The 26,834-nt window shown below is 37.6% G+C and overlaps 3 protein-coding genes and 1 long non-coding RNA gene across 5 annotated transcripts in view; 2 read left to right on the forward strand and 2 right to left on the reverse strand.

The window, feature by feature from the left end:
* The window catches only part of aebp1b (AE binding protein 1b), a 41,639-nt gene extending 19,118 nt beyond the window's left edge, over nucleotides 1–22,521 (forward strand). For both annotated transcript variants that reach the window (XM_087265376.1, XM_087265377.1), the window contains exons 8-22: nucleotides 3,046–3,105; nucleotides 3,303–3,356; nucleotides 4,449–4,535; nucleotides 11,268–11,377; nucleotides 11,473–11,612; nucleotides 11,724–11,808; nucleotides 12,251–12,395; nucleotides 16,477–16,565; nucleotides 16,766–16,889; nucleotides 17,018–17,214; nucleotides 18,862–19,041; nucleotides 19,159–19,858; nucleotides 20,071–20,210; nucleotides 21,636–21,735; nucleotides 21,833–22,521. In XM_087265376.1, the coding sequence (XP_087121502.1) occupies nucleotides 3,046–3,105; nucleotides 3,303–3,356; nucleotides 4,449–4,535; nucleotides 11,268–11,377; nucleotides 11,473–11,612; nucleotides 11,724–11,808; nucleotides 12,251–12,395; nucleotides 16,477–16,565; nucleotides 16,766–16,889; nucleotides 17,018–17,214; nucleotides 18,862–19,041; nucleotides 19,159–19,858; nucleotides 20,071–20,210; nucleotides 21,636–21,735; nucleotides 21,833–22,365 (2,744 nt within the window). In that variant the 3' untranslated portion in view covers nucleotides 22,366–22,521. The remainder of the gene's footprint in view (nucleotides 1–3,045; nucleotides 3,106–3,302; nucleotides 3,357–4,448; nucleotides 4,536–11,267; nucleotides 11,378–11,472; nucleotides 11,613–11,723; nucleotides 11,809–12,250; nucleotides 12,396–16,476; nucleotides 16,566–16,765; nucleotides 16,890–17,017; nucleotides 17,215–18,861; nucleotides 19,042–19,158; nucleotides 19,859–20,070; nucleotides 20,211–21,635; nucleotides 21,736–21,832) is intronic.
* The window catches only part of grk5l (G protein-coupled receptor kinase 5 like), a 785,510-nt gene that overhangs the window by 151,484 nt on the left and 607,192 nt on the right, over nucleotides 1–26,834 (forward strand). The gene's annotated exons all lie outside the window — the stretch shown is intronic.
* On the reverse strand, nucleotides 4,462–8,369 carry LOC147842836 (uncharacterized). The gene is made up of 3 exons (XR_015498541.1): nucleotides 7,284–8,369; nucleotides 5,627–7,039; nucleotides 4,462–5,481 (listed from the first exon to the last, which is right to left on the reverse strand). It is a non-coding gene; the product is annotated as an uncharacterized LOC147842836 (long non-coding RNA).
* Nucleotides 24,750–26,834, reverse strand: part of cacna1fa (calcium voltage-gated channel subunit alpha1 Fa) — a 65,850-nt gene continuing 63,765 nt past the window's right edge. Inside the window, exon 48 of the mRNA XM_087265317.1 lies at nucleotides 24,750–25,549. Coding sequence (XP_087121443.1) covers nucleotides 25,340–25,549 — 210 coding nt within the window. The 3' untranslated portion in view covers nucleotides 24,750–25,339. The remainder of the gene's footprint in view (nucleotides 25,550–26,834) is intronic.

A 26,834-nucleotide genomic window follows, 5' to 3' on the forward strand; every position in this document is an offset into this window, starting at 1 on the left:
ATGTTAGCCATTTAGCAATAAAGCTAGACTCACCGGGCGGACAGAAGCCCTACCCGTCACGTGGATCCGCATCTGTTTTGAAGTGAATTTGACGTGCGAATGAGGCAGATTTGATGTGCGAATGATGCGGGGTTTGACGCGCGAATGAAGCTAGAAAACTCAAATGTTCACGCGGCTATTTACGAGCGAATATCGCGATTAATCCACCTGTTCCACGTCTGGTGTGAACACAGCATTAAAGTTTAAGCATGCGAAATTCTGTCTTGCGGCTCTGCGAAAAGGGGCGGGATTAAACAAGCTTATTAGACACTTTTAAAAGCGAGCGATTGCTCCATGTTTTAAATTTCTGGTCTCACCCAGTCAAGTAATGCGATTTCACAGGTCAGAGTTCACCAAGCTTGAACTTTTTTTTTTTTTTTTAAGATTTATTTCTGGCCTTTTTGCCTTTATTATTAGATAGGCCAGATTTTAGACAGGAAGCGAAGTGGGAGAGAGAGACAGGGGGTAGGGTAGGGAAATGTCGTCGAGCCGGGATTCGAACTCGCGACGCCCTAATGTGCTATTGCACCATATGTCGGCGCGCTAACCACTAGGCTATTGCGCCGACTCCAAGCTTGAACTTTGCACCACAGCAACGGCAAAACCTGAAGCATGACCCCGCGTTTCCGGTTTGACGCATTCAGGTGCGTATGAATGAAAGTCTATGGAAGGAAAAGCCCAGTGTGACCGCAGCTTAAAGATGTGTTTAAACACCGTCACATCACATGAAAATAGTGTATGAATATAGTCAGCCTCTAATTATAAAAATTATAATTTTTATAATCACTCTACATAAAACTACTTTAATTGACATTCTTCCTCTGTGCATATCAGTAACGGTCACCAAATTAGCATTTCAAATAGGGTATTTGAGCTGAAGCTTCACATGCACACTCAAGGCACATATCAGAGACGCACTTTACATCTTTTTCAATTGTTTAAAAGGGAGCAATAGGCCCCCTTCTAGGGTTTTTAAAGCACTTTACTACCACTTTTTAAACCAACACAATTATAGTCAACAGTACAAATCAAGCACAACAAACAAGTAAAAAAAAAAAAGATGATAAAGTACTGTAGATATACAATCGTTGAAATTGTGCCTATGACATGTTTTCGTCATGGAATTCAACAACCAGAATTCTGTGCAGGATACACAGGTGTCCTCAGGGCCGGCCCGTGGCATAGGCAGTATAGGCAAATGCTAAAGGCTGATTTAAACTTCTGCGTCAAATTTAAACTTCTTCGCCGTGGCCGTCGGCGTCGCTGACGTGCACCTCTCAAAAATTGTAACTACACGTCGCAACGATGCGTAGCGCAAGCTCTGTGATTGGTCGGCTTGGTAGCGCTGACGAGTCTGGGCGGGACCGAGAGCCGTGCGAATGGCGAGAGCTGGACGTGAGCCTAATGTAGCGATTGTTTACAAGTGTGGAGTCTCGTGAAGGAGCTCCGGATGGAAAGTTTTGTTTTGTGTTTACCTCATAGTTAAAGTTGTTGCACGTCCGCCGGTTTCTGCCTCAAAATGAGCGAGTTTGAGCCACTTGTACATCCCGGAAGTGTTCAGGAAAACAAAACAGTACAGAAGAATCTCGACACAGAGGAACATTTACACCTCACTGCCAACTAGCGTTTCGGAAGTGTTAATGCAAACCAACAGAGACAGCGCGCAGAAGTATAAATGCACAGCCATGCGCGTTGCATGCGCCGTGGGTTACGCCGGTCACTTGACGCAGAAGTATAAATCAGGCTTAAGGGCGCTGTACGTCCAGGGGGCGCCAGAAATGAGCGCGGTTAAGTTGGTTTTGATTTCAATATTCCTGACACATTCAGTGATAGATGGCAATAACTCAAAAACCTCTTACCCTAAAAAGATCTAAAGTGTGTTTCCTACAAAAAGATAAAGCCGGTTATGTTTAACAGCTGTCTTTTTCGTTTTTTTTTCACTCGATATAACGAGCACTGCTCCATTTAGCCGGGAGAGCTGTGCTCGCACGGAGTGGAGCTCTCCGTAAGGGACCGTCGGAAAAGTGCTTCTTTTTTTCGTTTTTTTTTTTTTTTGCTCTATCCTGCTTGTTTTATTTTAAACACAACTAATTTTCTCTTAAATGAGCACAACAGTTACTAAAGTAGTCGAATGCTTCATTCATTCATTCATTATGGATCTGTGTATTCTTACATTAACACCTCTGTTATCAAACAAAACACAATGAGAGATTCATTTGCTGCTCTTCACTAAATAACTAGTAACTTTAATCAATATGCAAATACAATTAAAAGTTAAATAGATTTTATAGCTTTATTTAATTTCTGTATAGGCCATTGATTTTAATAGGTTAAACCTTTTATTTTATTGTCAATATTTTCTATTGTTTGCTATGTATTCTATCATTTGAAGCTATGTGTTGTCCCATATTTTAACATCCCAACGTTGATATGACATATCATTGCTAATCATTAAATAGCTATAGTGCTATCTGTTAGTTTTACGTCAGCTAATGTTATGGAAGGGCATAGATGTTTTGGAAAATAGTAATATTAATGTAACTACTCCATCATTCCTTCCTCAAGCAAATGTGTAAATTTTAGATCTATTCAGCAATAATGTTAATTGCATTGGCATATTTATCTGACATTTTCCCAGCTTGTAGTAGTCGACCAAAAAGCTGTTTAGTTTCTTATGACTTTACACTAGCAGTGGAATTTATTGCGATGTGACGGGGCGCCATCTGAAATCTTGCCTAGAGGCCAAATTGGTTAGGGCCGGGCGTGGGTGTCCTAATGTGTTTTTAAAGAATGATGGCGATTTCCACTTTTTCAATACGGCTTCAAGTTGAGTTTGCATCTGTTTGTGGTCATTTACAGCAAATTACAGTTCATTCAAAGTCACAGTCTTTGTCAATGTGTGTTCATACATGAGAACACTGAGATGTCGAACTGGATCCTAATTTGGTAATTTACATTATCTGTCTTGTAGCAATTTTAACATTTAATACTTTTCTATTGTCCCAGAGGAACCCACTGTGCCTCCATTTGAAAACAGCTGGTATGAAGAATATGAATACGGACATGGTACATCCTTCTTTTTTACTCTGTTTTGAAAAGACAAATATACAATTACACATCATGAGAGATGTTGGCATCCCTTCCATCTTACTGTACAAATTTACTTAATTGATCGATTGGAATTATTTATCATATGCCGTTAAGATGTATTTATTGTTGTCTAAGACGTGTGACTGTGACTATAAACTCTGTTTTGTTAACAGAAAAGAAACTAGAAGAGGAGAGAGAAAGACTGAGAAAAGAACAAGAGGAAAAAGGTACAGTGTTTTTTATATGCTGTATTGTTTATAGTTAATATTTAAGAGTGCTATTGTACTGAACATAATATGTTCTTAGCCACTAAATGACAACAAATTTAGAAGACCACAACTGCCAGTAACTATTTTATAGAAAGGTCATATTGTTTTTCAGTCAACCACAAAAATACTGTAGCAATTTGACTGAATTGACCAACAAGCATTTATTAGCAGCTAAGAGTTCTAACTGTAAACGAATGTGGACTTTTTGTGTGGTTTATTCATAAACTAATTTCCAGAGGATCACGTGCTTATAATCAACACGGCTGGCTCCTTGTTAGCTCCGTAATCAGCCCTATTAGATGATTACGGAAGCATTATAAATAACCTGAGTTTTTCACTCCAGTTATCTTCGTCTTGAAGCTCCCTCCCTTTCCACCCCTACATCCTCCCACTTTTTCTGATCGGGCGACACGATGGTCCAGTGGCTAGCACTGTTGCCTCACAGCAAGAACACCGCCAGTCCAACCCATCGGGTCGGTTGATGTTTCTGTGTGGAGTTTGCATGTTCTCCCCGTGTTCGCGTGGGTTTTCCCCGGGTTCCCCGGTTTCCTTCCACCGTCCAAAAACATAAACCATAGCAATCGACTAAAACAAATTATCACCCAATACAACCCGAGTTTACACTTCTCACGGTGACAAGCAGGGGAGTTCTCGAGACCTACCTGACCTCGAGGACCCCTTCTAACAGGAGGGAGCCCCGGGCTCGAGGATATTACGAGCTCAGGGTTCTCTCCCGGGACAGCATGCCAAATACGCTTTATTGATTATCAGCTAAGTGTGAACTCTTGAAAAACATTATAAACACTCCACATCATTTTTTAACTACATATGTCATAAAGTGTCATAAAATCATTTACATTATATTAAGCCACGTAAGTCTTTATTTCTTGGGTTCCCCTAAAATTCTGATCATATCTTGATGAATAATGGGTAAGGGAGGCTCTTGACTATCTGGAAGTCAAATTATGTAATCTATGTCTTTGCACATATCCATTGTATCAATAGTAAACACATATTGTTTTTTTTTTTTACAATGTATTGTCTCCTCAGAAAGGGAAGAGAGGAAGCGTCTGGAAGAAGAGGAGAGAGAACGCAGGATTTACAGACCTCCACCACGTGTCTACAGAGAGCCTAAAAGTAAGTGGTTTGACTCAGCTTGGGCATACACTGTAGCCAGATGAAATGCTTGCTGTTTGTTGATTTTCTTTATAGCAGAGATGCCCAATCTAGTGCCCGCGGGCCAAAGTTGGCACATGGTAACATTTAAATTCGCCCACTGTCCCACCTGAAAAGAGAGAGAGAATTATGAGGATGGTTTATAGACTGTTATTTCTTAATAAAAAACTAACTGAAATATTAAATTCTGTAAATTAATCAGTTGTTTTTATATATATATACATACTGCCACGTGGCGGTTAGAGACATCAGTGAGTAAATGAAGGCAAAGGCAGATTCTGTTTGACTTGTGGATTTAGCATTGAACTCCACTGTGTTATAAATTTTTTTTTATTGTAATTAGTTCTCATTTTAAATTATACGGCATTAGTTAATACAATTTTAATGTTTTCATTTTATTTTTGTATTAAGTTTCGGCCCAATGATATTTTTGGCTCTCAATGGCATTTGTTTTTGGCCCTTCACACGAAACAGTTAGGGACAGATAGGACATAATGATAGTGAAAAATATTATTGTGACATGCAAGAATCTTATATAAGAGCACTAAAGTGATGTAATACTGTAGTTCTCTCAGCTCTAACCTCTGGCTGCAGTTCTTTCCAAACATAATATTGGCATTCAGTTCAGTGTTTTGTGTTTGAGTGTCACTGTTCAAGTGCATTTGAGATGTGAAAACATTTTGGAAGATTGTACCTTTTTCTAAGTCAATGCAGATGCTGAACCTTGCCCAAATCCTGCTCTAGTTTCACAGCTGGATCTTGTCAAAGAAAATTCCAAATGTCCTCCCAGCTCATGAAACAGATACATTGATACAATCCTTCATCCGAATGCACAATTCCCTGAATTAAGACACTTAGAACGAAAGTTCATTGTATCCTGAAGACACCAAAAGGTTATTTTGCATTGCTAATTCGGTGTAGTTTGCAATTATCTTGACAGGTATATAATATAAACAAGTATTTTAATGTCTCTTTTCATTATGTAACTCACTTTAGGAATTGGCTACTTTATGCATTAGAATTCTAGATAATTCCTTTACAACAAATTTAACTTAGGTTTCCTTAACTTTCCCCGTAAGGCTTTCTTGACTTTCTCTGTTCAGTTTAGTTTTCTCTTAAGAAATTTGGGATGTACTTATTGTTGCACCATGGACAGTTTTAAAATAGTGTTAAAACAAAGCCTCTGTTAAGAAGTTAAAGTGATATTTCAAAGGTATTTCTTTGGATTTACTAAAATAGTTTCTTTGCGAATCATGTGTTGTTTGATGTGTTTAATATCAGCTGCATTTTTTTTATCCAATCCAACTTTTTATTTATTTGTCCTTTAGATTGCATAGGTATACACGTCTTGGTGAAAATATATTTGTGATAAAACTAAAACAAATTTCTCTTGGCTGCATTAAAATAAATTTGTGATAAAACTAAAACCAATTTCTTTTGACTGCAGAATTGAAGATGAGACTCTTAAGTCAGGGTTTACTACAGAATCAGGATCAGTGCTACATGTGTCAAGTTTATAGCAACATTCTTTCATGCTTTCAACAAACAAACTGTTTTTTAAGGTTTTCTGTTAGGAAAATGCACAGCTTTGGTAGTCATAAGTAGTGAAATTTACTTGAACCATCATGATTGGTCTCAATATTAAGATGCTGAGAAGTTGGACAGGATATTCCGTCTTACAATCCCAATCCATTTTGAACAGCTTGTCAATGAAACAAGTGAAATGGTGACTGAATGGTGATGATTTTCCACCACTTTTTAAAAGCCGTCCAATAGACTTAAGATTCTGGTTTTTTGAATAACTGCAAGTTCTTTAAGTTCATTTGCGTTTAACTCTAGGTCATGGACATTTACTTATTTTGGTCTCAAAAGAAAAATAAAGCACTGGAGGTTTAAACAGATTGGAAAGTCTCATCAAATCATGTCACAAGTTTTTGTGCAGAAAGCTAACAGCCCAAAAATTAAAGCTTAAGGGCTGATAAGATACAAGCAAGAACCAACTTTACACTGCACTTAGGGTGCTTTCACACCTACACTTTTGTTTCGGAACGTATCTCGTTTGCCCAGTTAGCGCGATTCGTTTGGCATATGTGAACAGGGCAATCGCGCTCTGTTCCGCACCAAAGTAATCGCTCCGAGATCGCTTGATTGAGGTGGTCTCGGCTCGATTGAAACAAACCCTGGAGCGGTTCGACTGCAGTGAGAAAGCAATCTGATCTGAGCGCGGTTATATCACAGTGTTTTATGGATATGTAATAGGCTTACGGCTATATGAAGAGAGAATTATGAGTATGGCGGGAAGTTTCGCGAGTCTCCGGATGCCCGCAAACGAGTGATGATCTCCCGGTAATTTCGCGTCTCCCTCCCGGTCCTCAAATAGGCCTCGTCGCACACCCTTCTCACCCGCGCGCGCGCACCGTCAATCACCACCAAACCACCACCTCTCCTGACAGCTGAGCGGGACGCTGCAAAATAAACGAGAGGGTGCTCGCTGCAGAGCCATTTGAGCAGAGCTGAGCTCCAGCGAGGGGGAGCATGAGCTGTCGCTCCTCCTCCTGTAAGCTGTTTTAATGCGTACACCAACCCCACCCCTAACCCTACCCCCAGTGACATCACTCGTAGAAGAAGTGCAAAAAAGGTGGAGCTCAAGCTTAAGCTCCCCCTCGCTGGAGCTCACCTCTCATCAAATGGCTCTGCAGCGAGCACCACTTGAAATAAACCCTGATACTCTGACCAATGTAAGGAGAGTTTACTCACACGTAACTTGTTTTAGCTCTTTTGGTCCGATTAGAAACTTTGCAGTGTGAAAGCGAACCGCTCCAAGAGCAAAGAGCAACAATGTAACATTTGTAATCTCTGTTTCGGAACAACTAAATCGACTCACAGGTGTGAAAGCACCCATAGAGCACCCTTTGCTCTTTACTGACAAGTTTAAATGACAAACATGTTCATGAATCACAAGGAAAAGATACAATAGCAACTGTTAATGCTTAATTTATTTTGCTTCAAATACTGTGATTTATTATTGGTGATAAAAAAGGCAAATCATAATTGCAAAATATTTCAATGCCACTGATGATTAACCTGCTACATTTATTCCAGTCTGTATTTAATAAAAGTGAAGGTGAACAAATACAACTTAAAATCCTTCATTCTCATCTCCAATCTTGATTCGTAGAAAGAGAAAACAGCATTAACATCAATTTCTCATTATTACATAAATAACTGATTGTAACTTGTATGTAAAACATTGAAAAATAAATAGTAAATCAAATACAGTTGATCTCTCCCTCTGCTGGTATTAAGAAGTTTGTTTTACAAGGTTTTTTTTTCAATATTTTCAATTTATTAATAAAGACATTAGCATGTAGAAAATGGCTTGTGTCGCAAAACAATTGCATGCAACATCTGAGTGCCAAGATCTAATTTCTCACAACTTTCTACATACTTCAAGGCATATCAGGCACATAGCCAGAGGGTTTCGGGTGGTTCAGAAGACCCACCCCTCACTGACAAAGGTCCAGAATTTGTCCTATATATGATGAGGTCATTTGTCCTATTTTGACTGCTATACCATCATAAATAGTGAAAATAACGCATCGAAAAAGACTTTAAGACCAAGTGGAACCCTCTGTTGGCTGTCGCTTCAGCGGGACTTCAGCTATCTTAATCAGTTTTGGCCAATGCTAACAAATGTTTTTATTTTACAATCTGATTTTTGCTACTGTATTGTTTTTAAATAGAGAAAACATTTTACAAGTGACTTTTATTAAACATTTTTGACCTTATTCTTGAAACAAAAAATTACCATGAAACACTAAAAGCAGACTATATTAAAATTCATTTGAATACTATTTTGGCTATTGTTGTTATCCATGAATTTTCAAATGTACCTTTTTACAAGAGAGGCTAGAAAGCTCTATGTTATTATTATTATTATTATTATCATTATCATAATTTTTTTATTCAAATGGCCAAATTGTGACTGAGGAAAGTCAAATGTGCTTGCTAGTTTGTTATTTGCCTAATAAATAACAATGAGCCACAGTTTTTAATTTGAAACTTTCATATTCTTTTTTTCTAATGAAATATGTTGTAATACATTTGTAGTTTTAAAAATAAGTGTTTTTCATAGTTTTTTATTCTAAATCATTTGGAAATATATTTTGGTACTTCCCTGCGTTCGCGTGGGTTTCCTCCGGGTGCTCCGGTTTCCCCCACAGTCCAAAGACATCTCACCATATTTTATTGACAATATAATGCAGTGTGAATATGTGTAATAGTGTGAAAGTTATACATGCAAAAATGACTTGCCATATCAATAAAAAAATACTTTTTGTAAAATTGGCCATATCATAGCAAGTTTAAGTCATGGAATTTATCGATTGCCATATTTTGAGAAAAATAATGCTTAAAAAGTAATTATTGCATTTCTATAAGTCTGATAAACATGAAAAGACAGAGCTACAAAATCACAGAACACAGCTTTTGGCCAAATTTAGGGCTTGTATAATTTTCTTTTATGCTCGAATTATTAAAATGTAACATTTAACTTTTTAAATAAATTAAATCCTTTTTAGATAAATCTAATTGGCATGAGGAGATATAGCAACAATCTTGAATGCAGAAGGCACATTTTGACCAAATTTGGGCCATGTAGCTTGATCGGCCTAGGAGAAGATATGTTTGGTTTCAAGGACAGAGTAGTATAACAGTATGTTGACTTTCTTAAGCTAACATAACAACAATTGTCCACTGCTTGGTTTTTCAGTTTTTCTTGAACAGGCAGAAGTGCTTTGTCACAATCAGCTAAAGAACTGAAGAGCATCAAAATATACACAATAATGAAAATTAAAACATATAACTAGAACCTAAAGTTCATTGATAAACTTTGATGTTGGCTTGAGAAAGTTGAGAAAGTTGCTAGGCAGTTGCTAAATGGCAATGCTCGTGTACATGTTTGATCAAATGCTAATACTTAGTAGGCATTTCTAGCATATGTTATTGCATTTAGATAATCATTCATAGCATGTAGCTAATCGTTATTAGCACTTGGCTTCCATTATCATTGTTACCATGCATAGTACACAGGAAGTCCCATTTGCTAGCATGAGTCAAACAAGCCAATGCCCAGGTCCCTACGATGTTCTGATGTAGAGATATTGCTATTTTAAATGGTTGCTAGGTTATACTGTTTTTTTTTTTGCTATGGGGACATTTGACAGGTTAGTGATGATACATCAAAGCGTCTTGGCAATATGAGGGTTCTAAATCAACCCCGATGTTTCTATGACAGTCTTTGAGTATCAAAAACTGGACTTGAACATTATGTATTCCTGGTGTTGGGTTGCGGCTGGAAGGGCATTCGCTGTGTAAAACAAATGCTGGATAAGTTGGCGGTTCATTCCGTTGTGGCGACCCCTGATTAATAAAGGGACCAAGGGAATGAACATTATGTAAAAATGGCTTGCTGTATTTTTTTGAAAATACAATGCTTAATAAGTGTGAAGGTGATACATGGAAAAATGGCTTGCCATATCAGTAAAAAATATGGAGTTTAAGTCAAAAATGGCTTGCCATATTTTGAGAAAAATAATGCTTTAAAAATGATTAATTGGAAACTATAAGTCTCATAAACCTTAAAAATATAGCAACAAAATCTATCGCATCATAATACAACTTTTGGCCAAATTTGGGGCTTGTATAATTTTTTTATATGCCCGGATTATAAAAATTTTATATTTAACATTTTTTATTTAAAAAATGATAAGTCTTACAGGCATGAGAAGATATAGCAACAATCTTGAATGCAGAAGGCACATTTTGACCACATTTGGGCCTTGTGGCATGATTGGCCTAGGAGGAGATAAGTTTGTTTTCAAGGACAGAGTAGTATAACAGTATGTTGGCTTTCTCAAGCCAACATAATTAGGAAACTTTCAAAGATTAAACTCAGCAGTCTTCAGAAAAACAATAATTGTTTCAAATTTAATATTTAGTAAGCTTCATAACTGAAATGTCTTGTAATGAAAATGCTAGCACTGTGTCCATCAAATGCAGCGATAACAACTGTTCAATACTATGTGTGTGTGCATAGAAAATAGACTCACTCACAGACTTACATGGTCATTATAAAAGTATGTTCTATATAGTATGAATGTGAGTAGTATGAATAAAACTCAAACCTACTACATCTGCCATTTGTCATGATCACATGACCTACCCCTGTCAGTTGCGTCTTTTCATTCCCATTGGTGAATTCTCTTGCATCATGGGATAGTGTAGCGTCCATTGAATGTGTTCTTCACAATCTCACTAGAAGTAGTAGGTCATCCAGGTACTTCTCGCATACTGTTTTTCATACACTGTGAATTCAGACATACTACTCTGCTCGCATACTGTTTTTCATATATTATATAGTATAGAAGAATGCGCTTTTGGACACAGCCACTATCTTTTATTTCCATTGTTTGACAAAAATTTAAAGTTAAAACGATTTCCACCTTCACCGGCAGCAGTGCTCATTTGTCATACTGTCAGTCCACAGCTGTGGATATATACACACACACACACTTGACCTTCTGCTCCCCTCACAAGTGAAATGGGGCTACATTCCGAAATCAGCAATGCATTATGAAAAAGCCCACTTTCATCCATCCAAGTCACCACCACCTGTTTTTCTTTTTTATTCAGTATGTCCTCCCTTGGGTATGGAGTCTCATCGCATTGACAATGACCAGTTACTAACATCCTCTGTTTTTCAACATCGGTATGGGTCACACAGAGCTCGTCTTAATATTCAGGTACAAACATGTGGAGAGATATGCACTTCTACACTTTTACTGGCAGCTGGACCTTTGATTTCATGTCAGTGTGAGCATTTTACTTTATTTAACAGGCATCTGGGGATGACGATGATATGAATGGTGGAGCATGGTGTGCTAACCCTGAAGAGAAGGTCCACTGGATTGAAGTGGATGCACGTACACTAACAGAGTTCACAGGGGTGATCACTCAAGGACGAGATGACCCCTTAGAGTAAGGCAGATCCTAAAAACCTAGAAGCCATGTGGTTAAGTGAACTGTCAAATCAAAATCTAATCTAAACATTGTACAAATACATTGCTTGTTAATGTTTTGTTGTTTCAGGAGTGACTATGTGTCTACCTACTATGTGGCATTTAGTAATGATAGCAGAGAGTGGACTTTTCTTCATGATGGATATGCTGAATGGGTAGGTTGCCAGATTAGAGACCACAATCATTTTTCTCCATATCTATTTTTTATGTACACAGTTATTATTTGATCTCAAAGTCATGTGAAATATGAGGAACACATTAAACATGTAAAAAGGGGGTTGGGGAAATGTACATGTAAAATCCATGGGATCACATTTGAACTAAAATGTGGACAGGTGGAAAAAAAATATAATGGAATGGTGTCACATGAAAAAATTCCAAAACCAAATCTTTCATGAGTTGCAAATATTAAATATGTCAAACTGCACAAGATTATGTGAAAGCAAAGTTGTTTTTTATCTGTAGGGGAAAGCTAAATCTCACCTAAATATTAAAAATATCACTAAATACAAAAACACTCATATTAAACTATATAAATACATTGACGATTAGTTTCAGTTGAAATGTACTCATGTTCTGCTTTCTCTCTGTCCTCAGTTATTCTTTGGTAACTCAGATAAAAACACCCCAGTATTGTCTCAGTTTATGGAGCCGGTAGTGGCACGTTACATCCGTATCTTGCCACAGAGCTGGAATGGTACCATGTGTATGAGGATGGAGATTTTAGGCTGCCCAGTACAAGGTAAGCTATTCACAACCTTTTATTAGACTCATCGCTGAAGTTCATGGGAAGCTTTGAGAGTGTTTTCGCAACTGATGATGACACAACTATGCGTTGGTATTGCAAGAATTCAATCTTCATTTCTTTCTCTGCTATAAAGTTCCCTGCTGATTAACCCCTAGAGCAGGGGACACTAAACATGTTGCTGGATGGCTGGTGGGTAACACTTTATTTTAATGGTCCATTTGAGTATTAGTAGACTGTCTGCTTAATATCTGTTGATACTGCTCGTTCAACAAACACTTAACTGACTATTAAAAACTGTGTAAGTACATGTAAACTAACATCAACCCAAACCCCAACCGAACAGTACTTATAATCTTATGAGAATTGCTTGGCATGTAGATGCAGTGTAACTTAAATTCAACAAATGGACCATCAAAATAAAGTCTGACAGGTTGGTGTACTGTAGAGTTTAGGCCCACTTGGTCAAACTGCATTTTGGGAATCATGCCTCACATGCGGAGTTCCCTTCCTCTAACACAGGGGTCGGCAACCCAAAATGTTGAAAGAGCCATATTGGACCAAAAAAAAACAAAAACAAATATGTCTGGAGCCGCAAAAAAATTAAAAGCCTTATATAAGCCTTATAATGATGGCAACACATGCTGTATGTATTTAAATTAGCTATATTAGCCTACTATAAAAATGACTTCGTTGGCTACAAATACATACTGAGCCTTCATGATTAAATGTTCATTTCCCTGCAGTGCATCCTGTAGAGAATGACGCACCACGTGACTACTCTGTTGTACGATGCCGTCTCAAGTTTAACTTAATTACAGTATATTAATGAATTATGTTTAATGTTCAAGTTTAACTTCATTACAATATTAATGCATTATGTTTAATTATCAGGTTTAACTTCATTACAATATTAATGCATTATGTTTAATTATCAAGTTTAACTTCATTACAATATTAATGAAATATGTTTAATGTTCAAGTTTAACTTCATTACAATATTAATGAAATATGTTTAATGTTCAAGTTTAACTTCATTACAATATTAATGAAGTATGTTTAATGTTCAAGTTTAACTTCATTACAATATTAATGAAGTATGTTTAATGTTCAAGTTTAACTTCATTACAATATTATTGCATTATGTTTTGCTTTGATGAAATTAAAGAAATGCAATAAAGAAATCAGATTTTTTAATTTTTTATTTTTATTTTGAAGATTCAAAAACAACAACATCAAAATGAACGTGCACAACGTGCCCCTTATCTGGGCAACAAACAGTGCAATAAAACGCAGCCTGCCATTTCCATTTCAAGATGAGCTCGAGTCATTCCTGGGAATGTGTTCAACAAGGAAGGGTCAATCTCCAGGGGTGTGTGTCAAGGAAAGACAGTCTCGTTTTTTCCTTTCGCAACTCGCAAAATCTGCTCCCAAATGCAGTTTGCATATCAACGATCGCACCTTGTAAATAATCACCGTTGAGTGAGTGATCGGGATGAGCTTCTTTGAATTCTCTCAGGGAGGGAAAATGAGAAAGCGTGCCCCGCTGTACATCTTTGGCAAAGACAGCTTGCACTCCATGGCGCATCACAGCCGCCGGTTTGTTTACAACAGCTACCTGCCTGGCATCCCGCCCTGCTGATAGAAACGTGTGTCGCAGGCTATGACGCAAATCTTCGTTGACAGAAATGTTGAAATTAAATATTCTACACACTTTTACAGCATTGGAAAACGTTAAGATTGTTTGTCCTCCTATAGAAACCATATTTAAAAAATATATATATATTTACCTCCCTCATCGTTTTCCATTTTCAAACATTTTTTGAAAAAGTTCCAGGGAGCCACTAGGGCAGCGCTAAAGAGCCGCATGCGGCTCTAGAGCCGCGGGTTGCCGACCCCTGCTCTAACACCATGGTATGGAGGCCGAGAGAGCTTAACGCACTGCAATTTAAGAAAGCACATGCAATTACAAAAAACACCAGCAAGTTAAGAAACAATCTTCATCAATTTGACAGCACACGTGTTGCAAATTAGTCACAACCCAAACAACTGAAGAAACGCGCAGCAAATTGGTCACAACACTTGCAAATATTCACGTAACACAACGGAAATGTTTCTAGGGAACCCAAAAACATGACAGACGCTGTTGAGATATGAATGTGTTATTATAATAGATATGTGTTGTTATGGTTTATTATGTCGTGTAATCAGGATAATAAAATAAACTAAATACAACTCACCTTTCAAAGACCACCAATCATTTCACTGTGCAACAGTCAAAGCATAATAACACATCCATATCTCAGCAGTGTCCGCCATGATTTTTTCAAACATTTCCGTTGTGTTACGTGGATATTTGCAAGTGTTGTGACCAATTTGCAGTGCGCTTCTTCAGTTGTTTGTGTTGTGATCAATTTTCTGCATGTTTCTTCAGTTGTTTGTGTTGTGACCAATTTGCAACATGTATGCTGTCAAATGGATAAAGATCGTTTCTTTATTTGCTGGTGTTTTTTTAATTGCATGTGCTTTCTTAAATTGCAGCTTGTTAAGCTCTCTAGGGAGTTTGCATGAGTTTCCTCCGGGTGCTCCGGTTTCCCCCACAGTCCAAAGACATGCAGTATTCACCTTATTCTCAGCTGTCGAGTGGGCGCTGCCATTTGAAACTTTTTGTCTCGCGACTTCCGGTCACATTCACTTCCATTCATTTTTTGACGTTAACAACTGCTCGTTACGCTGCTTGATGTTGCAAATTAATATTTTCTTATTATATTATGCTACTTGGTCTGTGTAGTCATGCAAACATTTGTTTGTTGAGCATGTAGTTTGGCCATTTTCTGCCGTTTATTATTCCTAGTCATTTCTCCCATAGGCGACTGAATCGGAAGTTCTAAGACAATCGCGAAAACAGGCGCACTTCCGCATTTTAGAATAAGGTCAATAGGTGATTTGAGTAAGCTAAATTGTCCATAGTGTATGTGTATGAATGAGTGTGTATGGTTTTTCCCAGTGATGGGTTGCAGCCGGAAGTGCATCCGCTGCATAAAAACATATGCTGGATAAGTTGGCGGTTCATTCTGTGGCGACCCCAGATTAATAAAGGGACTAAGTCGAAAAGAAAAAGAATGAATGTATTAGACTCTCTCGGTCATGATACCATGGGCCCTATCACACACCCGGTGCAAATCAAATCACTTCAAATCACTTTTATTGTCACATCATCAGCATCACGTGTGCTATGATGTGTAAAAAGCAATAAGGCACAAGATGTGTTTGGCATGATGCGTTGCTATTTTCAGACCAACGCAATCCTAATTTTCATGTTTTGCACCACATTGTTTAAATAGCAAATCCATTTGCGCTGCTTTGTAGACTCGGGTGTTCCGGTCTAAAATAGAGGTGTGTTAAGGCGCATTGTTGGTGCGTTGCTATTTTGAGAAACTGAAAAAGCCTGCGCAATAGACCAGCTGAAAGTTAGTTATGTGCCTTAAACATGTACAGTACACATTGCTCAATACACACAGGTTGTACAGAAGTACGCAAAATATATTTAGACATGAAAATGAATTAAAGGTTTAAAATAGTACAAAAATTACTATTTTCTCCATTCTCCATCATCTCCATGCCTTCTTCATCTCGGGGTGCTTTTTTCCATTTGTTCATGACAACTTGCTTTTGTATAATGTTATTATTAGTAGTAGTAGTATTTATTATTTGCTTATCTATATATATATTTTTTTTTCTTCTGTCTTTTTGCTGTGCTTATTCTTACATTTGATTCTAGGTATCCATCTTTGAAGAGAAATCTCCCAACAGTTAGCAGGGAAAACCAGGGCAATTTATAGGCACAGCTGATAGCAACTACAATTCCCTCTGATACAAAAATGTACATTTTAAACAGGGTATACTAAATGATCCAATGGGTATTTGGACCTGAAACTTCACAGACACATTCTACAGACACAAAATACTTATTTTACAAATGTCAAAAGACCAATGTTTGAGACCTTGTTACTAATCATTCTGCCTAGATAAACATTTTCTAAATAAATTCATTATTGTGCATTTATTTTTAACTCAGATCCTCTTAGTCAACACCAGAGTGAGAATGAAGTGACACGTCGAGATAACCTGGACTACACCCATCACAACTACCTAGACATGGAGAAGGTGATGGAAAGCAGCATGAAGTCTCAAGAGTTCATAAGTGGCCAAAAGGGGGGGGAAAGGCATTTTTAAAAGAGAAAATGCAAAACATTAATATTTGCAGCACAAAATATTTGAAACATAGAATTAGTTAAAACTTTAAGTAGACTTAGAGATTAAAAAAGGGAGATAATCACTTCAAAATTGTCTCTTTTTTGTCACAGCTAATGAAATCCATTTCTGATGAGTGTCCCAACATCACCAGATTCTACAGTTTGGGCAAGAGCTTTAAAGGTCTGGAAATTTATGCCATGGAGATTACTGATAACCCTGGGGTCCACGAAACAGGTATGGAACAACAGAGTAGTTATGAACACATTTTTTTCCCTTTTTGTTTAATTACATAAAAAAGGACAACCAAGCATTGCAAGTGTGCGCATCATTCAGTTGATGAACATATTAATATGTTTCCTCAGGAGAGCCAGAATTCAGGTACACAGCTGGCTATCATGGTAATGAGGCTTTGGGACGAGAGCTGCTTCTAATGTTCATGCAGTATTTGTGTAAAGAATATAAAGATGGCAACCCTCGAGTTCGCCACCTAGTGGATGAAACACGAATCCATCTGGTTCCATCAGTCAATCCTGATGGCCATGTGAAAGCTTTTGAGAAGGTGCGTTTAAAATATGTATACGGTAAAAATTTTAAAAGTGCATGTAATTTCAGCAATTAGGAATTGCTCAAATAATGACTATGATAATGACTTTCCTAAATCTTGCATTTTACAATTAACAGGCTATTGAATTTAGCATTTAGGAACTGAGCATTTAGAAAGTGAGCTATTTACTTAAAATTGAGTTAATATATTTAATGCTAATAATGCATAAAAAGGTCATTCTGGTCAATTAGCCAAGGTCAGGTAAATAAAGGTTAGGTAAACTAGTAAATCCCCGCTAAATGGCCTAATACAGATAGTCAAACTCAAAGCTAAGCATGAATAGTGAAAATTTGATATGCCAGACATTTAAACCAACAAAACAATATTTTGATAGTTTCAGATTTGGTGTCTTTAAGAATTCCACCATTATAGTTTATAGTTTAACGGATAACATACAAACCCCTGATTAAGAAGCGATTAAGCCTAAGAAAAGTGAGTGAGTGCTTATGTGTCTTAACATTGATTTGTATTTTTTACTTTATGTATTGTATTTACATAACTTATATTTTTGTGCAAAATATATTTGTCAGCATATTAAAGGCACATTTGAGCAGAATTAGTAATTGTGTAATTAAATCTTTTATTATATGAAATGTCAATTTGTTTTCTATAACGTTATATGTGGAGTCTCTTTGTCCAATAAGAAAAACAGTGTACGTTAAAATTTATTACAGCTTATCTTTAAACTTCGATTTGTTTTAAAATTATCTATGTAAAATGTATGTAGATAATGCTTACTAGGGTTGGACGATGTCTAATGTGATACATCGCGATGGACGATGGTATCATCATCATAGGCAATAGTGAATTAATTATTTATGAATAATAAATTAATTCATAACAAATTAATTGTTTGTAGTGTACCGTTTCAACTACCTTACCCACATGGTCTTTGATTTACCCATAACCAAATCATCAAATCATCATTACTCTATCATCCCGACCCTAATGCTTACACAGCACTCATAATGTGAGAGCATGTTTTTGGCCAAGAACAGAATAGAAGTAAAGACAAGTAACCTAGATTCAGGTGTAAAGATATTTCTTTAATTAATTTCCATGACCTTTCCAAAACTTTGTGGGATTTTCTGATTTTCCAAAACTTTTCCAGGCCTGGAAAATGCCATGTCAAAATGCTGTGACTTTTCCAAGTTTTTCATGACTGTATGAATCCTGGGGTGTTGACAAGGCAGAGATGTGACAGCAGTCAGCCATGCACAGTTTCAAGATAATTTACTATTAATGAATGTGAATCTGAAAGAGAGGCATATGCATGGGTTTACACTAACTAAATAAACACTGCATACAGTCATCTGTTGAGAATGGAATTCTCTGAAATTAGTAGAAGCCTGGCCTGGAAAGCATTCCTTAAATTGCAAAGTAATAAGTGCACTACTTTCATGAGCCCTATTCATCAATAGCAGACTTTAAAATCTGATCTCAACGTTTAAACCCAGAGATCATAATTTCATCTGGACAGGTTTAATTCCTAGTAAACATTATCAATAATAGACAGATCAGTGTGGATAAAACAGCTAACCAAATGTTCAAATATGAATGGTGTTGTAACACTAATGTATGTAACATCACATTGTTTCACAGGGTTCAGAGTTGGGCAGCTGGACATTAGGACACTGGACTGAAGATGGCCATGATATCTTCCAGAACTTTCCAGACTTAAATAACATTTATTGGGATTCAGAGGATAAAGGCATGGTGCCCAAATTGACACCAAATCACCATATTCCCATTCCTGAGGGTATTCTCTCAAGCAATGGCTCAGTGAGGAAATAATCATGTGCTATTTATAAATTAAACCGCCACTCGCATACAGTAGCCTTGAGCTCAACTTTTCAGAACAGATTTGTTTTATAATGTTCTTTATGTTCTACCTTTCAGATTGCAATGGAGACTCTGGCCCTCATCTCATGGATGGAAAGCCATCCATTTGTGCTTGGTGCCAACCTGCAGGGTGGTGAGAAACTAGTGACATACCCGTTTGACATGCGCCGTCTAACCAAAGAGTCTGAGGCTATGGAGAAAAAACTTGGCTCCAGAGCAAACCGACGTAAGCGACAGTATGAGGAAGAGGAAGAAGAACCCAACCCTTACCTTCACATAGGATACCATCAGGAGAGCTACAGCGGACCCCAGGAAAACCACGCATATGATCATGAGAGCTATGGGTATCATCAAGAAAGTTATGGGTATCACCATCAGAGTCAGGGGTACCATGAGGAAACACAAGGGTATCACGATGAGACCCAAGGCTATCATAATGAAAACCAAGGCTATCATAATGAAAACCAAGGATATCATAATGAGAACCAAAGGTACCACCATGAGGGTTACTCTGAAGGGTACAATGAGGGATATCAAGAGGGATACCCAGAGGGATATAGGGGGGGTTATGGAGAGGGTGAACAAGAGGAAGAAATCAGAATGGTTGAGGACCAATCTTTGTTCCGCTGGCTGGCCATATCATATGCATCTACTCACCGCACCATGACTCAATCATATCAAAGAGGATGCCATAGTGATGATCCAACAGGTGGGATGGGAATTGTCAACCGTGCAAAGTGGAAGCCCATCCCAGGAAGTAAGCATCGTGTGTGTGTGTGTGTGTTTGAGTGGAATGTTCAATCCTGGTATTATAGTAACATATTGCAAAGGTTACATTGAAGTTCTGAAAAATGTACCACAAAGATGCCCCTCCAGGTGCATGATTGAATATTTATTCTAGAGCAAGGGTTGTCCAAAACAATTTGAAAGTGATTTGATACCACAGTAAAGTCCCCTCTTCTCTTGTAGGCATGGATGACTTCAGTTACCTTCACACTAACTGTTTTGAGCTGTCAGTTTTCCTTGGCTGTGATAAATTTCCTCACCAGAGTGAACTTTTAAGAGAGTGGGAGCACAACAGAGAAGCCCTACTGACATTTATGGCTCAGGTGAGCTGCTCACTTTCATTTCATGAGAACAGAACATACATTTTTTAATATATAATAAAACATTTTTTTTTCATTTTTTCAATACTAAAGAGTCTTATTCACGACTAGGCCAAGTCTAGATTCTCCATAAAATTTGCTATTAGACCATTATGGCCCGTTTCCACTGAGTGGTACGGTACGGTTCGGTACGCTTTTATGGCCGTTTCCACTGTTGAAGTTTACCTAAAAGTGAACCGTACCGTACCACTTTTTAGTCACTCTTTGGAAAGGGTACCAACAGGCCCAAAGGGTACTAAAATGCGGAGCTAGACGTGCAGCTGAATGCTATTGGTTTACAGAGATACGTCACTCGCAGAAGCAGGAGAATAAAAACAAAGGAAGCGACATTTTTAAAAACACAGCCGAGACATTACACTGTATTAATATATACACATAATAACAAGCCATGGTCGACCCGAGCTCAAACTAACCTTGTTGTCGTCTTGATGTAAAGCCACAAAGCCAAGAAGAACAAAATCTGATGTGTCCTGTTGTTTTATTTGCCCGTCTAAAGCGTTTTCACGTTCTGCAGAGAGCTTGCAGCGCATCCATATTTGATATAACTAACTTCTTGAGCTCATATTAATAATGTGCGTGTGTGTATCCGATCCTGTCAGAACAAGATAAACGCGAGAGTGAAGCGCAAAAAAACTAAAGAAGAGCCGGAAAAAAGCAGCAAATGTTGCATCTGCAACCTAAAACATGAACAAACTGCCATGTTTAACTAGTATCATCACCTTATGAACTCAGAATGACGAAATTACTTTCTAACAAGAGGATAAATGTGCTGCTGAAGATTAAAGACACATATTAGAGGTTTGCACTGGCTGTGGGCTATATATTGTGTTGTTTTTAAACCCAAAAAAGCACTAAATGTATGCTGTGTGTAGTTTTTCTGTAATTGATAACATATCGGAGACTGTAATGTGTTCATATATGTTGCATTTATTTATTTATTTATTTATTTTATATAATCGCAGAATTTCACACTCATTGATCTGCAGTTATAATCAAATTATGTTCATAGAAAGGTTAGTAATGAACATTTATACAGTACTTAACAGTTTTAACATTTATAAGTGTTTATGTCTATAAAGCATCTGTTTTGTGAGAAGAGCTTCTCATATGATATGTGAACGACCCTTACGGCTTTACTGTGACATTTACTCAAGTAAAAATGACATCGTCTGAAACTTTCTGACGAACACCTTGCCCACCAAAAGGGTACCCTTTTGGCAGTGGAAACGCAAGCTTGATAAAGGTGATGCATACAGAACCAAAGCATGCCCTACCTCTCGGGCTATTCCTTTAAATAAACTTGTCTGGTCTTCCTCAAACTCAAGTATTTCATCCCTGCCTGATGCAACTTTTTTATGAATGTTCCAGGTTCATCGGGGTATTAAGGGAGTTGTGAGGGATAATGAAGGCAACCCTATTACCAATGCCACTGTGTCTGTGGAGGGAGTCAATCATGATGTTAAGACTGGTAAGTTATGTTCTGTAGTTCTCTACATTGTAATGCTTGTAGAGTACAAAGGCGCTTTTATAAATACTTGATGAAATACTAAATGTTTTACACATAGGTGAAGCTGGAGATTACTGGCGACTTCTAAACCCTGGTGAGTACCGGGTAACAGCCCGTGCAGAAGGCTACTCTCCATTCACCCGTCTGTGTGTGGTAGGGTTTGACCCTGGTGCCACTCTCTGCAACTTTGACCTGAACAAGTCAAACTGGGACCGCATCAAACAGATCATGGCTCTTCATGGCAATAAACCAATCCGGTTGCTGAGCAGTGGCAGCAGGAACGGTGTGCGACATTATTCACACAGCAGTAACCAAATTCCTGTCAGTAATAGTGGAGATATGAGCAGGGCTCGTCTCCGTCGATTACGACTAATGAGAATTCGTCGTTTACGTCAACAAAGGCTTCTGGCCCAAAAAATCATACCAACTACAACTGTGACTACCACTTCACTTCCAACTACCGCAGAGACTACAACCGTCTGGTATGACTCCTTGCCAGAAATCTTTGAAGAGAATACAACCCCTCATGAAGAAATTGAGTTGACAGATACACTGGACTACAACTACAACTACAATATAAATGATTACTAAGAGCAAACTCCAAATGAATGTTTTGCTCTGACGATTGTATTTGACCATTTCTTTCTCTCACCTAAACAGTGTAAGGCAAGTGTATGGGGAGATTTTTATCAGGTTCAGTGATTTGTGCAAAAGTTTCTTTTCACTTAATAAATTCTTATATTCATATTCTCACTGTTGTTGTTTTGCATTACAGCACTATTTCGCTAACTGGAGGTCAAAATTTCCATTTGGGGTCACCAAAGTTTTATGAAAAGTCTGCAAACTTAGATTGGAATGAAAGTGACAAATAACTAATCAAATTCTACATTCCCTGGCGACTTACTATACATATTTTGTTGCTAAACTTGAGTAGATTTTTTAGTATTAGTAGTAGACATACATACATATATATATACATATATATATATATATACATACATACAACAGTTCTGTCTGGATCTCGAAACTGATTGACTGATAGCCCTGATATATATAAGTAATAGCATCCGTACAGCCTCTTTACCCTTTGTGTATTACTCCGCCCACATACAGCCAGCAACAAGCAGACACTACAGTTTGACAAATATTACTGCGGTTAGACAATAAAATATACTTTTGAGGCTTTTTAGGCGAGAATGTAGTTGTTTAGATTGCAATTATGCAGTTTATTTGCAAGAACAGTGCCTCTTTTAAAATATTTACAATTTCTGAGTTCATTTGTCGATTGACGTTGTTCATCCACAAGATGGCACTAGAACCGCGTAATAAGCCCTTGCTCAGCGTGTTCTCTTGAGCGCGAATAAATAGCTGAAAAGCGGAAGCCTCGTGGTTTTTAAGGTAGACCGAATAGAGTCAATAAGAAGCTGTGAATAAGAAGCTGGATTCAGCCTTGTCCCTCCTTATCGCAAACACAACGGCAGTCTGGTGAGAAATCTCTGTAGACGGATGGCACTCATGTCACGTTCAACCTTATAATCTTAAAATATGAGCAAAATTTGCTTAGGGGGGTCACACACCAGAAGCGCCGCTTCAATTTACGCTATACAGAATCATTTAAATACTAGCTCTAAAGTAACGTTGCTGAATTAGTAACGGCTTCTGCTGTTCTGACGTCAGCTGCAGATGTGAATGAATGGCGGAAGAAAGTAGTTCCTAATGCAGAAGGGTTTTAGACTCTGTGTTTGATTTTCTTTTTTATGTTCAAGATTGTACATAAGTCACCATAAGTTTCAGTAGTCAGAAAGTACAAGAGGTAGAATCACTCTATAGTATGTGGCCTGTAATGATGGCAACTGTCTAGCGTGTAGCATTAGAAGCATGTAGTGTATTTTGCTTTGTGTGAAAATATGTTGAAAGCCAGTGCCACGTTTTCAACTGAATGCTTAGGGAAATTAAATGAATTTAAGTATGAATGAATTATATTAATATGAATATGATGGGAACTGACCATCTTGGAAAAGTAGTATTAACTTTATAACACAGCACATAAGATAAGATTTAAAAGGTAGTGCTTTGTGCATAGAGGTTACAAGTGACATTCTATAAGCACCATCTACTGTCACCATCTACTAGCACCATCTATATACATATCCATTTATTTGTTTTATTTATTTATTTTATTTATTAATTTATGCTAGCATCTTTAGAGGGTACGGCAGGGGTGTCCAAACTCAGTCCTGGAGGGCCGATGTCCAGCAGATTTTAGCTCCAACTTGCTTCAACACACCTGCAAAGGTGTTTCTAAACTGCCTAGTACAAGGGTGTCAAAACTCAGTCCTAGAGGGCCGGTGTCCTACAGATTTTAAATCCACTTCCCTTAACACCTGAATGGATGTTTCTAGAAAGCCTAGAAAGAGCTTGATTAGCTAACTCAGGTGTGTCTGATTAGGGTTGGAACTAAACTTTGCAGGCCACCGGCCCTCAAGGACCGAGTTTGGACATCCCTGGTGTACGGGGAGAAAAAAAAAAAAAAAAGGAAACGAAGGCATTGACATGTTTAACACCTGATGATGGAAAAGCAGAAGAAAACGCATATGACATTGTAAAAATAATAATGTTGTCAGTTAATTAATCATACAGTTTAGAGTATAACTAAATGCAAAAAGTAAATACTGTTAAATATTAAAAATAACATTTACTTCCTTACTCCTGGTTATGAGCTGTGTACAGCACATGTGCTGTATACATCATATACAGCTGTATATATTAAAATACAGTAGTTTATTTAGAGCAAAATAAAGATTGTATGTCTGCCAACATTATTCAGATTGCCTAGCCTGTTAGAGTTTGATTATATCTAAAAAATGAATAAAAATGTCTTTTGTCATGCCTACAAATATGGTGGCTGCAAATTTACCAAACAGCAAACAACAGAGGGCTTCCACAAACCAATTTCAAATATGTGCACAGACAAATTCTATTAAACTTTTAAGTTTATTTTTTTACAATAAATATTGTTTCAAAGCAGCTGCACAGAAAATATTTCCGTTTTACAATCAGAACGGAAAACTGGTCAAAGATGTTATGTACAAAGTAATATTCAAAGTAATGCCCATATAGTGGCTATGTAGCATATATCAATAGGAAAACATGCTTTAATATATATTATCATATTATATCATATCATGTATTTTGTAATGGTAATGTTTCACATTAACAAATAATCCAAAACCATCTGCTTCATTTTAACATTTGACCACATCCGAAGCAAATGTGTTTTTTCCTCTGTAAGGTAATAATTAACATACATATAATATATGAAAGTGTTGTATACATACCCAACATTGGCATCATCTCATATTTTCCCAAAGTTTTTTTCCATAAAAAAAGAAAATGAACTATTGGGGTTTATGTGGTTATCACATGTTCCTCATGTCTATTGTTCGAAATGAATATAACTATTACTACATCTTTCAAACTGAGCTCAGTAAATGAATAAATCAATGTTTTTGATGACATCACACTCACAATTTACTTCTTCCCTGTGCATCAAACTGAAGCTCATTTAGTACGAGATCACACAGTTCATCTCATCAGACAGATCCTCATCGAAGCGTCCGGTTGGTTGCCCTGCCCTTCCTCTACATAAAAGGTCAGTTGCGGCGTTCTCCATTTCATCAACAGTCATTTGACAGGCATCTGCAATCTCCCGTTTTGCGAAGTCAACAAATTTGCGGTCTTTGGCATATAGACCCAAGCCTTCAGAAATCAGGATCTAAAAGACAGGGAAAAACCACAAGACAAAACAAATGTCAGACCAGATGTTGCACAGAGACGGTCCTATTTTTGATCTTAGACAATTTGAGGAAAAAAAGGATGACAAAAAATTTGCCTAGGCCTTTTTATACATACAGTTTAAGGCAATATTATTAGAATTGTTTTCCAACCTAATAAATAAAAAAATTAAAATGATAAAGTTCCACCATAATGAGGTGGATTAAAAACATCTGTTAAAGGGTCACGAAACACCAAAACACATTTTTTGAGCTGTTGACAGTCGTATATGTGTCCCACACTGCTATAAACACTATTAGGACACATATATTTCACTAAAAAGTGTAAATTGGTTGTTTTTGCGGTAATTCAAGCAAATTCGTACTTCCGGTTTGAAACGAATTTTTGAAGCTGCGTCACGGTCATGACATAATAGCGTTGTATTCCAGCGTGCAGTCTAGGCGTCTGTGCCAGAGTGTGTCTTATTACGTCTTACAGTGAGATGCATTAATGCATGAGTAAGGCTTGGTTCAAACCAATCAGCGCGCTCTATTGTGCAACTTCATTAATATTCATTAGTGTCACAGTGTTTTTACGACAGAGACGCCACGTTGTGTTGGCAAAACAAGCGTGAAGTGTTGCTTTTATAGTTTGCTGCCGTTAAGTTTTGTTTTCATTTTCTCTCTGTGAGAGCTCAACTGGAGTCACGTGTGGATTAACAGTGTACGCGACGCTCGACAACAATAACTTACGTGTCTAAGGAGGATTATTGTTTACCTGAGAGCTGTTCTCATCTCCAAACGCTGAGATCTGGATTCGCTTGTAGTATTCTCTTCATAAAGACGCGGCTCTAGTTGCTGGTGATTGTCCTGTCTCTACAGATTTGGTAAGTGAGCGACCAGTGCTCTTTGTTTATTCAGTTTGCTCGTATCGAACTAAGTTAACTATTGCACAGTCACTGAGTGTAAACACGTTAGCATCACAACCAAACTTTAACCTCGTGTAGGGTTTTTATCGCATTTAGTGACCGGAATAACACACGCGGCTTTCTGACGCTACCTGCCGTGTGCATCTAAGTTTCCGGGAAATGCGGAGGTTTTTTTTCTCTCATTCGCCGTGCGGTATCAAACATTGCATGAAAAATACACGCTTACAGCAGTTCCTCGAATCAAATATCGCGTTTGTCGCGAGGGGCATGAATGAATTCCCTGAATGAAAGAGCCAAACTGCAGTTAAAGTCCAACATTTAATAATTTGGCAAATAATTCGACTACAGATGTCCATGT

Source organism: Danio rerio, chromosome 8, assembly GCF_052040795.2.
Source record: "Danio rerio strain M-AB ecotype USA chromosome 8, GRCz13ab, whole genome shotgun sequence".
NCBI classification, from domain to species: Eukaryota; Metazoa; Chordata; class Actinopteri; order Cypriniformes; family Danionidae; genus Danio; species Danio rerio.